This window comes from Punica granatum, chromosome 3, assembly GCF_007655135.1.
Source record: "Punica granatum isolate Tunisia-2019 chromosome 3, ASM765513v2, whole genome shotgun sequence".
Taxonomy (NCBI): Eukaryota; Viridiplantae; Streptophyta; class Magnoliopsida; order Myrtales; family Lythraceae; genus Punica; species Punica granatum.
Genome location: NC_045129.1, coordinates 31,331,735 through 31,348,701, shown reverse-complemented (window position 1 = coordinate 31,348,701; position 16,967 = coordinate 31,331,735). Strand labels below are relative to the sequence as shown.

The 16,967-nt window shown below is 34.6% G+C and overlaps 1 protein-coding gene across 1 annotated transcript; it reads right to left on the bottom strand.

Annotated features, from left to right (window-relative positions):
* Positions 1-1,501: 1,501 nt before the first annotated feature.
* On the bottom strand, positions 1,502-5,749 carry LOC116198936 (probable potassium transporter 17). The gene is made up of 8 exons (XM_031529210.1): positions 5,506-5,749; positions 4,934-5,156; positions 4,607-4,843; positions 4,434-4,487; positions 3,558-3,818; positions 3,247-3,299; positions 2,794-3,163; positions 1,502-2,642 (listed from the first exon to the last, which is right to left on the bottom strand). The coding sequence occupies exons 1-8, from the start codon at positions 5,575-5,577 to the stop codon at positions 1,786-1,788; spliced, it is 2,127 nt and encodes a 708-aa protein (XP_031385070.1). The 5' UTR covers positions 5,578-5,749; the 3' UTR covers positions 1,502-1,785.
* Positions 5,750-16,967: the final 11,218 nt, after the last annotated feature.

Here is a 16,967-nt window from a genome sequence, read left to right as displayed (position 1 = left end):
AAAAATACATATATGATCCGTGACATTGACATGCCCATGACAATGCAGTTCTAAACAACTAATTATAATCACGATAAAAATTATATAAATTAATTATTATATAAAAAAATGTAATTAACAAAATCTTCAAGAAGATACAAAGATAACATTCCGAGTTAAATAAAAATGGGTGCGTTACAAAAACTATCCTATTATTCATCCCAGACTAGCCCGTGGTCATTAGAGCCTTCAAACTTTGGACTCCCACATTGTCCCTCAGAACCACATGGGTCAGACCGAAGCCCCCTTAGACCCCTGCTTTTAAGTAAACCCACCGGCAGTATCTCCATGGTACGAAAACATAGAATGGTGATGTTGAGGGCAGGGCTCAAGTTGTCGACCTGAGAGTGCTTGTACTCCTTCAGGACAGCATTGCCAATGATGAACCCCATCTGTTACGGTGGGTCGAAGTCGAACACTGGCCCAAACATAAGAGATTCAAAAGTCCTGGAACATGTAAAAGGCTAGCATCGTAAGCCCGAGGGCAACCCCGATTGTTTGCCAATGTCCTGTGCATTCAAGTGAACAAGTACAAACTTTAAAGTTCGAGTTGAGGTTAATAATTTCTTCACGACAGAACTCGAATGATTCTCAATTTTTCCCCTAGACTCGAAATGTTTAATTACCTTGTGTCCAGTGATCGATGACCATTTGATTCACACACTTCAAGAGTCTTGTGGCATTCGTATTGGTATAGTTTTGATTTAATTTTGAATTGGTTCGTCCCAAAAGAGATTATAGTTTTATTCACTTCATCAAAATGCAATGAAAGAAACAAAGTTCAAGTTTTGTTTTTGCTGAAAAACTGAGTGTAAAGTTAAATTGCGGATGTCCAATTGACTTCTAATGGTTGTGATCGAAATTTGAATTGGTTCCAGATATAATACTGATGCCGCACGATAAATTATCATCAGAATCAAGAACAGGTGCTTATGATCTTCAAATATAATAAGATACAATCAATTGATTATTCTAAGCTAGGAATTTGATGAATAAAATATAATTGTTAATATATATTAATATGTGGAAATGGCAGCATGTGGTGTCTATATGGCATATTCAAATGGAAGCAAAATGAGTTGGGAGGGGTTGGTCGCCGCATATCCCATGGAAGGTACGATCACTACAACCCCAATGGAGAAGGAACCTTTCCCCGTCACATCACTTCCTCAGCTTTGCTTTAATTTCTTTTATAAGTGAGATCACAAGGCGTTTTAAGTTAGATGACTGAAATTAATCTTTACTCGAACGTCGACTTAGTCCCAAGATATTTACTGCCATTAGTTTGATCTCAATGATGACCAAATGTCGGACCTAACTGCCAAGCGGATGCCCTATACGCGGTATTAGATTTCAGGTTTCGCTTTCACAATCCTGACCAGAAGGATGAATCATCTTTGTTCATTGTATCTTCCTTTCAGTGGTCTGTTCCCGCTTGCTTTGCTTTTCCCAATTACTGCTATTTCTGGAAAGCACGCATCGACTTGATAATATGGCAACAGAAACATCTGAGATCAGGACAACCTCACATCAACCAGAATATAGTCATCATGAACCCGAAAAATACTATCACTTACTAAGTGTTGGTTCCTACATGGAATCCCTCAGAATATACTAGAACTCACAAGATTTTAGCTCCCATGTACTTACTAATAACCTGTGTCTATCTAATTCTTATAATAACTCCCTCTTCCACCTTTAGACGGTCGAAACACCTTCTTGCTCCAAAACTTCAACGCCTGTTATTTACGCCTCATAGAGCATTCCCACTTCAATTTGCTCCTGTGACGGGATGCCAAGAGTTGGGAGAGCTGATCTGCAGTTGCTATGCAAGACTTCATAAAACGGAAGCAAGATCTTATCGAACCACCCGCAATTAGGCCCCATGTAGAACTGGGTCTTCCCTCGGATGTGGACCACGCCTTGATGCTTTGCCTCTTCTATTTCGGAATTCTCCTGCTCGACTTCCAGAGGGTCACAGGACAACTCGAAGCTTGACACACTCCTCAAATGGGCTTGCAAGCAGCTCATGACTTGGCCTACAATTTCTTCCCCCTCCTGATTGAGTGAGTCTGCGTACCCGTATTGGATCACGCAACTGTACACCCCCTTGAGCCCGAGCTTCTTAACTATGATCCTCTCATGCGAGGCTACCTTCGGGACCAATAAGTACTGGAGAGTAGTGAAGATCGTGACCTCGTGGAGAGACCTCATGTTCTTGATGTAGTGCCCGAGGATCGGCTTTAAGCCATTGTGGATGTTCATGTAGAAGAAGCACAAGCCCGGGACCCTCTTAACGCAAGGATCAGATAACAAGACACCGAGTCTCTCGAGATCAATCTTGCTGGTGAGCTCATACTCTATCTTCCTCTGCCTCCCGTAGAACCACCCGAACATGATGAAGGCAAGGATGATTGATATCACGAAGGGGATCCACCCGCCCTCCTGGATCTTGGTCAGAACCGCACTGACATAAACACCCTCCATCATGAAGAATACTGTAATGTAGAGAGCGATGAGGACTGCTGGTGTCCGCCATATAGTGATCATAACAAGGGTCAGGAGTACAGTCGTTATGACCATGACTAGACTTACGACGACACCTGAATCGATAGATGATTTATCAATTAGTTGAATGTATTGCAAGACTGAACATATATTCTACCTAATTCATTTCTTGAATTACGAAAACAGAAAACCGAATTGTCATGAAACATAATGAACGCAGAATCCAGGAGAAATTAGTTTCCATACCATAAGCATTCCCAACGTCCTTCCCGTCTCCAAAGATAAGAATGACGGCAACACAGAGAACCATGAGGATGTAGTTGATTTCCGGGGAGTAAACCTCGCCTTCATTGCTCGAGGATGTGTGAACCACCTTGACCCGAGGAAAGTAATCCAGTACTACCGACTGCTTGATCACAGAAAAGGTTGCCGAGATCAGCGATTGGCTAGCCACAATCGCCGCCAAAGTGGAAATCACGAAGATTGGCCAGTAAACGCTGGAAGGAATGAACTTGTAGAACCCGTCGCTGTGATCGCTGGGGTGCTTGATCAAGTAAGCAGTCTGACCCGCATAAGTAAGAATCAATGATGGGTAAATAGTGAACAGGAATGCTATCTGTGCAGCAAAGACCATTTGTTAGAAATAATTGATGAAGGGGAATCGAAAACAAAGATTGAGCAAAGGAAAATATCAGTTACCTGAATGGAAGCTCGATTGAAGTGCCCAAGATTTGCAAACAGTGCTTCTGAACCTGATTACAAGAAGGAGAGCTACATTAGTCAATACTATTTTTTTAGACTAACAGCAAAACGAATTATATTAAAAAATGATTCTTATAATTCCATCTTATGAACCTTCCATCTTTCGCTTCCATACGTCGGAGATTATCTAAAGCAAGCTTTACGAATCCATTGTTCATAAAGGTTTTCAACCATAAAGGCAAAGGCAACCAAGGAAGTGTATGATGATCACCATTTCCAATGAGATGACTATGAAAATCCATGCTTACCGGTAATACAGAGCACGGTCCCCCCAAGTGAAAGCCAGCCATTCTTCCCGTTCCTCGTGAAGTAACGAACGATGTAGACAGGAGACAGTGCCTTAAATATGCCCGGGTAATGCTTTATGATGCTATAAGTTCCAATGAGTGGAGTGGATAGAGTCCATGCCCCCATGATCGGAGAAAACAGGAAGCTCACTTTAGAGGTTCCGAGCTTTTGGAGAAGGAACAGCACTATCAGAACTATTGCTGAGAGAGCTTCCACTAGAGCTGCAATAATAAATATATGGAGTCTGTCAAAGAGAGCTCCTATAAGGTCCAATAGATAACAGGACCGACACATATTTTCTCTATTTTAGAGGCTTGATATCGGGGCTTCAACAAGTATATCTCAAAAACTGGCTACTCTGCAGCAATCTCTTCAACTCTCATGTAGTGGCTGGTCTCAATAACAACTTATATAAATTTTCCAGGTACGCCCTTGCGAAATATTTTCCTAAAACCGACAGTTGAAGCATTCGGAGGAATTGGAGAGATACTGAAAAAATAACAAACAGATCAAGTAAAAAAATAAAAAGGGCGTTACTTACGCTCAAAACAAACTCCTGCATTTTGCTTTGATACCACGTTAAGTTACAGATATCCTAAGTGCTTAATAATGTATATGGAGCGTGGTAAAATATTCAGGAATCAACAAAAATCGACCGCTTTGCTGCTTAAAACCGCAATTTCCGAGATCTTCCTACTCCTGACTTTTTAAAGAACACATTGACTAAGGAATCTATAAGGACAAGAGCTGCCTGTGGTCTCTTTACTTCTGTTCGTTCCCTGGACTAATTAATAACATCCCTGTGCATAGAAGAAGTAATAAGTTTCTGTACTTACACTTGCTGACTACTGACCGGAAAGGTGTTCTCAATCCATCGATTGCCGATAGCACTGTAAACAAACCAAAAAAGAGAAAGGAATATGAAAAACGTAATATACCCAAACGTGGTTTCCGGGGAAAGAATAAAATACAATGAATACTAGGGAAGAAATTCCGTACTGTCACTAACCGGAAATTGCAGGGGTGATGGTACCATCACCAATAAGCATGCACACGCCCAACATAGCAATAAACAGGAGTGCTCTTCTAGCAACGATGCTCCTTTCGAAGAATTTCGCAAGCCTAGTTTCCTTTTCAGCTGGCTGGGTATTCCTCAAGATATTTGAGTTGGAATCTACGCGTTTGGACTTGAGAATTCCGATGTTCATATTCCTACAGAGCAGCGAGTATAATGCAAATGTCCCACCTGCAGCCAATGAGAAAGAGAGCAAATGCAGGCAACCAACTTATGAACATTATATATTTCATATATCATATATGGATAGGTAAGATATACCTTCACCCTGATCATCGGCATTGAGAGCTACACAAGTATATTTAACAACTCCGATGAGAGTGAGAGTCCAAAACATGATACTGTATACTCCCAAGTAGTCGTCCTCTGTCGGATTGGTCAACGGCATCGAGGGATACACATACAGAGGAGACGTGACGAGGCTCCCAAAAACGACTCCGAGCGTCTGGTATGCAAGTAGCAGAGTCCTCCATCTACTCTTTCCCTGATGTAACATTTCCACAATTTATTTGCTTTGTGAACTTCAGTTATACTATACTTATTCTATACAATGTGATGCAAGACCGTGTTATATATCGATTGAACCCATACAAATAAGCTCTAAGGAGCGAAAAGGAAACATAGAATGTGGGGAAACAGTACAACCAACAACCGATGCAAAGTTCACGTGTCCAACGAAACGTTCGACATCACAAATGCCCAGAAGGGCAGAACCAGGGAGTACGGACAGCGACATGAAGGATAGAAAAAAAGAGCACCCCACGATGCATGTAAGAATGCAATACGCACAACTGATCCGCAACATGGCAAAACAGAGGATCGGAAAATCTTACAGCCTCAAACTGGGTCGCGGCCGACTCAATGAACCCAACGCCCGTCACGTCGCGCCGAGTCACGCCCCACATTGACAGGGAAACAAAGCAGCAGAGGAAAACAGAGGAGCCTCCACTGCACTCTTCCTTCTCACTGGGAACGGGAGAGAGAGAGGGACAAAGGCAATATGTGTTTTGTTTTGTAATGGGTGGCTCTGTTCTCGGGCAGTGCCGCTTCTGTTCAGTTTATATGTAGGGGCGATGAGAGGAGACGGGCAAATTCTATTATATTATATGATTAGTACCATATCACTTTTTGAAACGATGAATATTTTCTAAGAATTCATAATCTTCCGAATATTTTCTAAGTTTCAATTGGTCAAACAAATATGACATGTTAAGGTATGATTATCTATGAGATATCAACACCTATGATGATGATACCTTACAATAACCAAACACTCTAAGCAAGGCCAGTAACACGATGAAGCTCGACCTGAAGACAGTCTAGATTGTGGACTTCATCGGGGAATATTTTCATGGTGGCTGGAGTCCGCTGATGGGAATGCCGGTCGGGGTGTTTTATCTTACTCTTACTATTATGTTTATTTTATTTGGGTAAAATGTGTTTTATCTAAGGAAGAGGATTCGGTGCAGTCGCACAAGTTTCACCATAATCATGAAATCTCAGGTTTGATCCTCGTCAGTGGGATTTCAATATTTTAAAACATATTTTGTTAGTTATACACCAAATAAATTAATATTACTAATTAATATAAGTTGTTAAAATGAATGAATTAATATAAGCTATTCTTATGTTAATATGAACAAACAAATGAGAATTCTTTTATATAATATATATATATATATATAAGAACAGATGAGAATTCTTTTAATGTACTCACTTCTTCACATTCAGATGATCATTATTATTTCAATTTACTTTCAGATGCCTTTTTCTTTGAATTTCCTTTCAAGATTATTTATGCTGCATTTGGTTTCATAGTAGGATTTTAAAATCAGATTTTGATTTTGAAAAAAAATTGGTATAAATGGGACCCACTCTTTGACTTTGTATGAGTTATGTTGTTTTATTGTGAAAAAAAATGGTATAAATGGGGCCCACTCTTTAACTTTGTATGAGTTATTTTATTTTGTAGTGAGTAGAGTTAAAGTTATAATGGTGATTTTAAAATTATACTCACAAACCAAACAAGGCCTTAGTAAATGCTTGGATCTGTGTACATTTGTGTCTGTTTTAGTGTCAAAATTCCTTCCAGAGGTAGCTTTTTCTTGGACGTTTCTACATTAGAAATCGCGATTACTTAGCTAATCGGGCTCCCCTCAATAAGTGCTTGTTATTTATTTATTTATTTAAAAGTAATCATATCAAAAAAAAAACATAACGTAGCGACACACGCTCTCGACTATTGACATATTTGATATCTAATGGAACTATCTATATCCTTCTATTAGTTATTTACTATTTATTTTTCATTATATTGGACCTCAAGTTTCTTCTATAACCGAAAAAAAAAATAATCAATATATCTATTATCGATCTGTCTATACTATATATAAAGGAATAACTTGGTTTCCCCAAAATAGTAAATTAGGCATCGACTGCATTTTTCTCTCGCCTCTTCGCTCTTCCTGCTTTTTCTACTTTCTGCCCATGTGTCACTCTTTCACTCCCCCTCGCACTTTCACTTTTACTTTCTCCCCTCTCTTATAAATGGCCACCTCCCACTCCCCTATTTGTTTTTTCGAGTAAATTGCCAAATTGATCCTCGAAATATGGGTTTTGTCATGCCCCTTCGCCCATTTTTTACATTAAACTAACCCTTGACAGTTAAAAGTTACATCAGAGCAATCATTCCGTCTAAATTTCGTAAAATCGTGGACGGAAACATTTGATGTGCCTTTTTATATTATTTCCCATCTGACGTGTCATTCTCACGTGTGTTTCTGCCTCCGTTAAGCATCTTCAGATCAAGAGCAGGAAAGGAAGGGATGCTTGGGCGGGATTTTCTCATTATAGAGCAATCATCCAAGTGAGAAAGTAGAGTTGTACAATTTCTCTGATCCTTGAAGTTTCTTTTGGGGTTTAGAACAAGAAGATCGAAGTGGAGTGTGGTGTTTTATGGTGATATAAACTGGTCATGGTCCTCATGTAGGTTTCAAAAACTTAGACTGCAGATAGGTAAGGGTTATTTACTATTTCCACAGTGGATTTTATGGTCTCTTTACTTGTCTCCTTCATGCATTGTTTAATACGGTCCCATGGTTGCTTATCTTATTGCTGGTTTCACGGGGCGCAACGGAAACGAAAAAGGAACAGAAATTCAAAAATTTCATACCCGTGAAACTAATTCCAAGACCTACTAGAAGAATAAGAGTAAATAAAAGCGTACCTGGAATATTTAAAGTTGTCGACCGAGCGTCCCACGCGTGACGCCTCTACCGGTGTCCACACCGATTTTGTCGACGAGTCTTCGAGATCGGCGGTGCTAGTGACCAACACTCGAAAGAAACACTGGTGCGACTCTCGAAATTTATTAGACTTAATTGGACCTAATGAGTTGAACAATTCAACTCAATTATGCCCATTTATATACATACATGTATATCTTATATATTTGTGTATGTAAACGTACACAAACACATGCATACATATATATCTCATCTATATAATATTTGTATGCTCTGTACCCTTTATATAACAAACAGGAAGGGAAGAAAATTCAAATCCCACCGATGTGGGATTAGAATTACATGGGCTCCCTACATGACATGTGTCTAGGTAAATGGCATCATTTAATTAGCCCATGTGTATGTATAAATGTAGACATATGTATGGCCCATGTGTCATCGTATTAATCGTGCATCAATTTGGTCCATTTAATCTAATAAATCGAGTCTAATTAATCGACAAATTTAATCTCATTAAATATCCGATTAATTAGTCGCACCATAAATCATCTAATCTCTATTAGACGATTTTATTGTTTCAAAGTATCTCGTCAATTTAGTCGTAGTGTGTGACCCTGTAGGTTCCCAATTACGTTGATAGTAATATCGAAATCTCTATTTTAATATTACAAACAGTGAGCGGCATCTAGCAATGCATCACTGTTACTCAAGTAATCGAAAAGTCAATTTCTCGACGAACCTTGTGACCTATATTACCGTGTAATATAATCCATTGTCCTCTATATCTCTATTGAGCCCAAGGCATGGTCGATGACATCCTTGTATGGCTCAATATCTCTCTTTCTTGGTTTACTGGGTAAGTCTATCAGAACAAATGAGCTCGATATCGCTATATCGACTCATTTGGGTATGCATACACTTTTAGACTTAACCACCAAGTGGCCGTGAGATATCGCTCCCGTTTCGTAGGAGGGACAAATTCTATTTTGATCACTCACATTCCTCTCCATGCTCTGTGGTATACCCAATAACTGTCTTTATAACCATCCTGTTACAGTGGCGTTTGACAGTATCAAAGTATATGACATTACATGTAGGAATCTATGGTGACCTCAAGTCAAAGGACCATTACACTATAGTCAATTTGAGATATGCTAATGACAATCACGTAACAAACCATGTAGCAATCTCATGGTGGGTCAGTCCAATACACATTACTCTTAATGTATACATGTGGTGTGATTTGATATCTCCATATCCATGACCTATGAGACTTGGTCATCAATCAACACTCACACTAGTCTAACCGTATTATCGTTGTCCTAATTAACGATAATACTTTGACTATGGACATTTAGGAATAATGTTCATTAATTATAGGATCTCACAATCAAGTCACACTTGATGCCTATTGAACCTACTATTCCAAGGACATTATTGTGTAATATCATATTTAGCGCAATCTACACAATAACATATATGCCTCGTAATATAATGAAATAGATATCATATTACAGAACTGATTATAGATTGCCTCTAGGGCATACACCAATTCCCAACACTTATGTCTTTTGGGTGGTTAATGTGGTAGAGAATCTGATAAAATTTAAATTTTTATATGTTTTTTGATCTCTGCATGATAGTTCCTTTTTGGTTGGTTTGTGGTCTTAGCGATTTAATTTGGAGGTTAGGGATTTTGGCTCTTCAATTTGGGGATTAGAAATTTCAATCCCACGACTTTTATTAATATAAGGAAAGATAGGAAAAGCAAAAAAGAAACAATATAAAAAGTCACGTCAGACGATTCCGTCCATAATTTCACGGAACCTAGACGGAAGGATTACTCTGATGTAACTTTCAACTGTCAATGATTAATTTGATGTAAAAAAATGGGTGAAGGTGCATCTGATACAAAACCCATCTCTCGAGGACCAATTTGGCAATTTACTCTTGTTTTTTCTCTCCGTCACTCCCATCCCCCAACCCCGTGCTACGTTTTTATATTGTGCTGACACCACGTATAGCTCAAGTCCAAACTCTAATTTCTATTGTTACTACTTCAAATTAAAGATGGAAGTTAGTTTGTCTAACATTCCATTTCCAAAAATATTCATATAGAAATTACAAGGTTAATTGATAACCATTAAATGAGTGAAAATTTAAGAGTAATTATGTAATTTTTACTTTTTTATATTACTACCTACTGTCAACTCCTTTCACAATTTTCTCTCCCCCTCTCCCTCCTAAGGTATTATCCCATTCTCTCTTATTTCTCTTTCCTCATCACAATAACGTACCCTTTTTTTCCTTCCACTGAGCTTTTGCTCCAAGTTATGAAACGAAAGAATAACCTTTTTTAATTAACTTTTCAAAATCGATAATTTTGACAATTTGATAATAAATTAGTTTCTTTAATATATATTGCATATACAAATAAAAATCTATAGTATTTTGCATGCATGGATTTAATTTTAAAACTAAAATTATTTTTGATTCCACGCATAGCACATGTCAAGTTCTAGTTACTATATATGAGGAAGAAGTTAGTTTGTCTAACTTTCCCTGTCCGAATTATATCCCTAAGGGCATGTTTGGTTCGCAGGATTTGATCAGGAATAGATTACGTATTCCGCGCGGAATACACAATCCGACGTTTGGTTCGCAGGTCATACGGAATACCTATTCCGGATGGGCCAATAATCCGACTTTCGCCCTGATTGAGGAAGCCTCACGTGAATATCCGAATTAGCTAAGGAGCATCCGGAATTGACGCATAAAAGACTAAAATGCCCTCGGCATTGTTCATTAATTTCAAAACGTGCCATCGTTCATTAAAATGTTTATTTTTTTATTAATTATAAAAATAGATAATTATGCTTATTAAATTATTAAAATATTTACTTTTATTAAGAAAAACTATTTTCAGTAAGTTAATTAAAATAATTAATTTTCACAAATTATTTAATAATTGATATATTTTTATTAATTAAAATATTAAGTTGTAAATATTATTTACTTTTCAATTATTTAAAATGTTGTATTTTTTTATTAATTATAAAAATAGATAATTATGCTTATTAAATTATTAAAAGTAATTAATTTTATTAAGAAATTTTTTTAGTAATTTAATTAAAATAATTAATTTAAAAATATTATTTACTTTTAAATTATTCAAAATGTTTATTTTTTTTATTAATTATAAAAATATATAATTATGCTTATTAAATTATTAAAATGATTACTCTTATTAAGAAAAACTATTTTTAGTAAGTTAATTAAAATAATTAATTTCACAAATTATTTAATAATTGATATTTTTTATTAATTAAAAATATTAAGTTGTAAATATTATTTACTTTTCAATTATTTAAAATGTTTATTTTTAAATTATAATAATAGATAATTATGCTTATTACATTGTTTAAATAATTAATTTTATTAATAAACACAATTTTTAGTAATTAAATTAAATTTTTAAATTTTCAGAAATTATTTACTTTTACATTTTTAAAATGTTTATTTTTTATTAATTATAAAAATTATCATTAAAGTTATCTATTTATCTTATAAAACCCATTATATTTATATGAAGGGCATTTATGTCTTTTTATATTATTCATATTCTTTCTATTCCTTATTCAACTCAACCAAATATCAAAATTATAATTCTCAGTTTTGTTATTCCCTCCAACCAAACAAAAAAATTTATCAAATTTTCTATTATATTCTCTATCTATTATATTCTCTGTCTATTCTATTCTATATCTATTCTAATCCTGCGAACCAACCGTAGCCTAAAAGAATAATAGAATTAGCTAATAACCATTGAATTAAGGACAAAATAGTAATTTTGATATTATAACTACGCATTTCTCGACTTCTTCGATCATTTTCTCACTCTCTAACATTCTCTCCTCTCTCTCCCTTGCTGCTACTTCTTCCATCATTCTCTCGTTTCTCTCTCCCATCCGTCAATTTCTTTCTATTATTAGTTTTATTAATTAATATTTTAGCTAATAAAAATCCCTTCTTTTATATCAACAAAAAATCTATATATATATATATATTTATTTAAAAATGATTAAAAATAATCATAATTTTCTTTGGAGTTTTTAACAATTTTAAAAAGAAAATTACAATAGACAAGCATATCACTGGCACTAAAACTTCCTATACAAGTGAAAATTATATATATATATATATATATCATAAACTTTTCGAGTGTTCGACTCTCAAAGAATGGGCAACAATACAGCCCACAACCACAAGTGCAACACACGCACAAGTGATATGGCTTATTAGTTTAAGGTATTGTTTGATAAATTAAGTACTTAAAATTTAATCACTTAATTAGTTAAAGAAAAAAATGCATAGGAAGAGGAAAAGAAATACAAGGATGAGAAAATGTTTTGTGAGGGGAATAAAGCATCAGTAAGCGAACTTATTTTATTAAATCAATTTTTTTTGCTTACTCATTAAGGCCCCGTTTGAAATTTGGGTTTGATTTTAGAATTGTGATTTTGATTTTAACTCTACCTATAACAAAACAAATTACACTCATCAAAGTTAAAATAATGGGCCTCACCCATAAATATTTACACTACTCCATTTTAATACAACTCCATAATTACAATATTCTCAAATGAATGTGGGCCCACAAGTTTGACCAAATACTCCGTAAAATCACAATCAAAGTCAAGTTAAAATCAAACCTAAATTTCAAACGCCACCTATGTGGTTTATGACTCAATAATTAAGTAGATGATACCATTATCTTTTATCTTTCTCTTCTATTCATTTTCCCTTATATCTAATTTGTAACTAATTTTTAGACACATTTTTTTTGCTGAATAAACTAATTTTTAAACAATTATTTAATTAAGTTGTAATCAAATATACCCTAAACTTTTATATATAAGAAGACTTGCCTTTCTGTGAGTTTGGCCTAGGAGGACTACCCAACCGACGTCACTTTCAATGTTATTACAGGTTCCGCGATATCTTCTTCACTTGCCCCTCATTAATTTTTTTATTCCACTACCCCGCTGTGCCCGGCCCCACGGAAGAGATTCGTTGGGTCCGGACGATATTCCCCATATCATTTAATCGACTTTTATCATGCATGTCGATCACGAGCCACTTCTAAAACATGCATAACAGTAGATGATTATAGGCTCTAATCGGAGCTTACTGCAGTGGTACTCCACAGCATGTATAGTTTCTCGTACGCGAAGATAATATTTCAGTCCTCGATCACTTGGAGAAGTCAGGTTGATATTAGAACCTCTAATTTCGCAGTGGACATATTATGTTAGTTTATATTTGCATTTATATTTGTATTTATATTTTTGTAGGATATTGTGGACATGCAAACTCTTGCCTGTGTCCGAATTAGAAGAAACTATTTGTCATCCGTTGGTGGATGCCTTCTCTGCTTCACAGATATGAAAGCCCGTTATAGATGAGTGAAGCGGATTTGTCAAATGTATCAGTCTTCTAAATGTTATCATTTATCTGTAACCAGCTTCTCGAACTCGTGCATTACACGGATTAATTAAGAAAAAATTATATTAAGAAGTTAAACAAGAAAATAATAATTGATATGAATTTATAATTTATATTAATGTATAAAAAATATTATTTATATTATAAATTTTAATATGAGAAATTTTAGATATATGATATTGAATATATATGCAATTCATAAGCAAAGAATTTATGTAATAAATTTAGGTGTTGCGTTTCAATTACTAGATTCTTATGAAAGATCATTTTAAAAATTTTAAACTTCAAAATCTTTAGTTTTATTTGATAGATGAAGATCTTTAAAATTTAATAATTTTAGTATTGCTTCTCACATGCATAATAAAGTTTCATTAGTTCAAATATTTTAGATAAAATGACCCAATCACTTCGATAAATTTATTTAACTAATATAGTATTTTTAAAATCCTGAAATTTCAAAATTTTTGGTTTTATTTGATAATAGAATAACAATTATACAACCTTTGAAATTTTTTAATTTGTTATTTACATGTACTTTATTCTTCTCACATAATTTATCCCTTAGTGGGCTGACTCGACTCGACTGGACTAGTCATGTCCAATTGAGTTTCAGGATACCAGAATTCAAATCGAGAAAAAAAAAATTTCATCAATCTTTCTTTTTGGTTGAATAAGAAATTTCATTATTTGGATATCATAATTCAACAATTCGTGGCCAATCACACCCATCAGCCTTACTCGGCTAAGCAATATAGAAAGTATATTTTCCTTTTTCTATTTTCTATTGTCCTTTTCTAGGCAATATTTATCCGTGATAGCTGACGTTGATATTATGTTGTTTCATCAATTACATGAATAATAATCATATTAGATAAAGTCTACTTACATAATTTCAAAACCCAAAATTTGCCGCTAGCGCAGCTCTGAGTAGGCGTTGAAACCAAGCACCCATGCAACAATAGAAAGGAGATAATTAATTCTCCTACCCAATGTGCTTAACAAATTAATATAATGCTCTATGCTCTATGAAATAAAATACTATACTACGTTTCGTTGTAATTACATCTCATTCTACTTATAATTGTAATTCAATAGGACTTTTAGAACGGTTATTTTTTTTTGGCACAACGATTATTAATTAGGATATAAGTTAAGCGCCAGTCGAGAGGGTCCTCACCTCTTATTTAGCACGGCATGTTAAACAAATTAATATTATCTTGATAGCCAAATTACTATATCTGATGAGTATAGTAGATTGCAAATTCAATGAGATTGTTTTTTCAATAAATTATTTATTGTAATTCTCGTACTAAGTGAACGAAATTAAAAGATTTGGTTTATATATAAGTTGGGGTTATACATATATATATATATTGAGTAGAACCGTGAATGTATGTATATATAAATACAAAAGTCAAAGGTACTTTGACCGTTCTCCGAATTGAAGAGGCGGCTGTTATTTCATTAGGTGGTCAACGCCTGGACAGATAATTTTGACCAACGCTAATGAAAAGGGCCGATTGTTATGTATATACATGATGATAAGTCTCCTTGTGAGGCATGTCCCAAATTAAAGGACACCATTCTCGTGCCCATTCAAAGATTGGCTCTAGTCTTATGTCAAAATCAATTAATCGATAACATCGAAATTTCAGAAATTTGAGAGAGAGTTTGAGCGTGTAAGTTTCCGAGTTTACTTCTCGATAAACTGTAGCCTCATTCTATCCTGAGAGTACTTTGTCAAAAACCAAAAGCAACTAAAAGGTTTTGTTTGGAAAGGGACTGGAATTTCCATTCCAATTATACATAATTATATTTATTTGGGATTGTAATGGTTGTGTTGTTGAATTATGAGAAAAAATGAGAAAAAATAATGAATAATTTAAAGAAAGTAATGAATGTGTTGTTGAATTGTGAAAAAAGTAATGAATAGTTGAAAGAATTTAGTATTAAAAATTGAATTGAATGATAATTAAGATAAAAAAAATTGAAGCCACTAGAATTAAATCAAACTTAGAAATGCCATAACCTTAGTTCTGATACCAGTTTGTTGGGAATCGACTCAACAATCAACGAAAATAATGTGGAAGCGAAGAAATCACATAGACAATATACGTGATAAACACTTAAACGCGGTGGAAACGTTTGATGGAAACATACACGGGTAAAGGAGGCTCGGCGGTGATTTTTTATTGAGTAACAATCATAAAGTGAAGCACAATACAAGTGCGTTCCTCACAAGCACAATGGTCGATTACAAATGAGGAACTGTAACCCTTGAACAAATATCTCATCTCATGAATACTCCCACTCTCGAAATGCTCTCACACACCTTTACATCTCTCGATATATAAATATATATATATATATATATAGTACCACGATTCATTCTCAACAGAAAATCTCTATTTGATCTCTATAAAAAAATATCTCTAAATACAAGACCCTCAAAATATTCTCTCACCAAAAAATAGAGATCTAAATATACAAAATATGAAATAAAATCGGATTAAAATTTAAGATATAATTCTCAACAAAAAGGTAATTTCAAATTTTAAAAACTCAAAAATTTGAGAATATTTTATTTAGAAATAGAGAATTATGAGGTCACATTCACCTCGTGTATATATATATATATGTATGTATATATGTATGCCGCATAATCAACTCTTTCTGCTTTTCTTAAAATTGTCAGTGCACCTAGAAATTGGACAAGATCCTAGGAAAGGAACCTATCAAAAAAAAAAAGACAAGATCCTAGGAGACCATATCTCTCCCATAATGTTTCAGTTTTGCCAAACTATGGACCATATGTAATGTCGATCTTGCGAGATGTGACATAGCGTGGCACAAGTTAGGCTGCTCATACTTCAAACCAATCATGACACTGCATGCAAGTTGGGCGAATTTATTATCTGGGCCCCGCTTATAACATTTTCTAACCTACATATATTTTGTTAGTTATATATATAGATACATATATAGAAACAGAGAGTTGATTAATTCTTTAGGTTTCAGAATTCAAATAAGGAAAGCTCATTATTATGACACGTTGCTCAATCATAAATGGCTAAGCGATGAAAGAGAAGTAGTACAGGTTTCACGCATTTTTTATGCTCATTAAGAAATTATGTATGTCTCTTTATTAAATTTTTAATTTCCTTTACGTTATGTTATGAGCATCCTTTTAAACGGAAAAAAATTGCTATACAACATACGAAGTTCAATTTCTTTTTCCTTCTCTCTTATCTCGACAATATTAGAGGTCATTTGGATTCAGAGTTAAAGTTAGTTTGATTTTGATTTTGATTTTGATTGTGGAAAAGGACAAATGATATGTAATTATAAATTTGACTTGAAAAATGTGTTTTTTTTATTATGTAGTGTGTTGAGTTAAAATTAAAATTAAAATTAAAATTAAATTTCTTACAATCCAAGCGGGATTGTAGATAACATTCACCTGTTTGCAGGTTAATAATCAATAAACATTGAATTCCATATGCTATAATGGAGCCTACATATAAAATTAATACCTGACATGACAC

What these genes read in the sequence shown, in the direction of transcription:
- LOC116198936 (XM_031529210.1), bottom strand. Translation starts at nt 5,577, where the DNA reads ATGTGGGGCGTGACTCGGCGCGACGTGACGGGCGTTGGGTTCATTGAG. An exon ending in TCAATCGAGCTTCCATTCAG is followed by an intron (nt 3,164 to 3,246) that starts GTAACTGATATT and finishes TTTGCTGCACAG; the next exon opens with ATAGCATTCCTGTTCACTAT. An exon ending in GGACGTTGGGAATGCTTATG is followed by an intron (nt 2,643 to 2,793) that starts GTATGGAAACTA and finishes CTATCGATTCAG; the next exon opens with GTGTCGTCGTAAGTCTAGTC.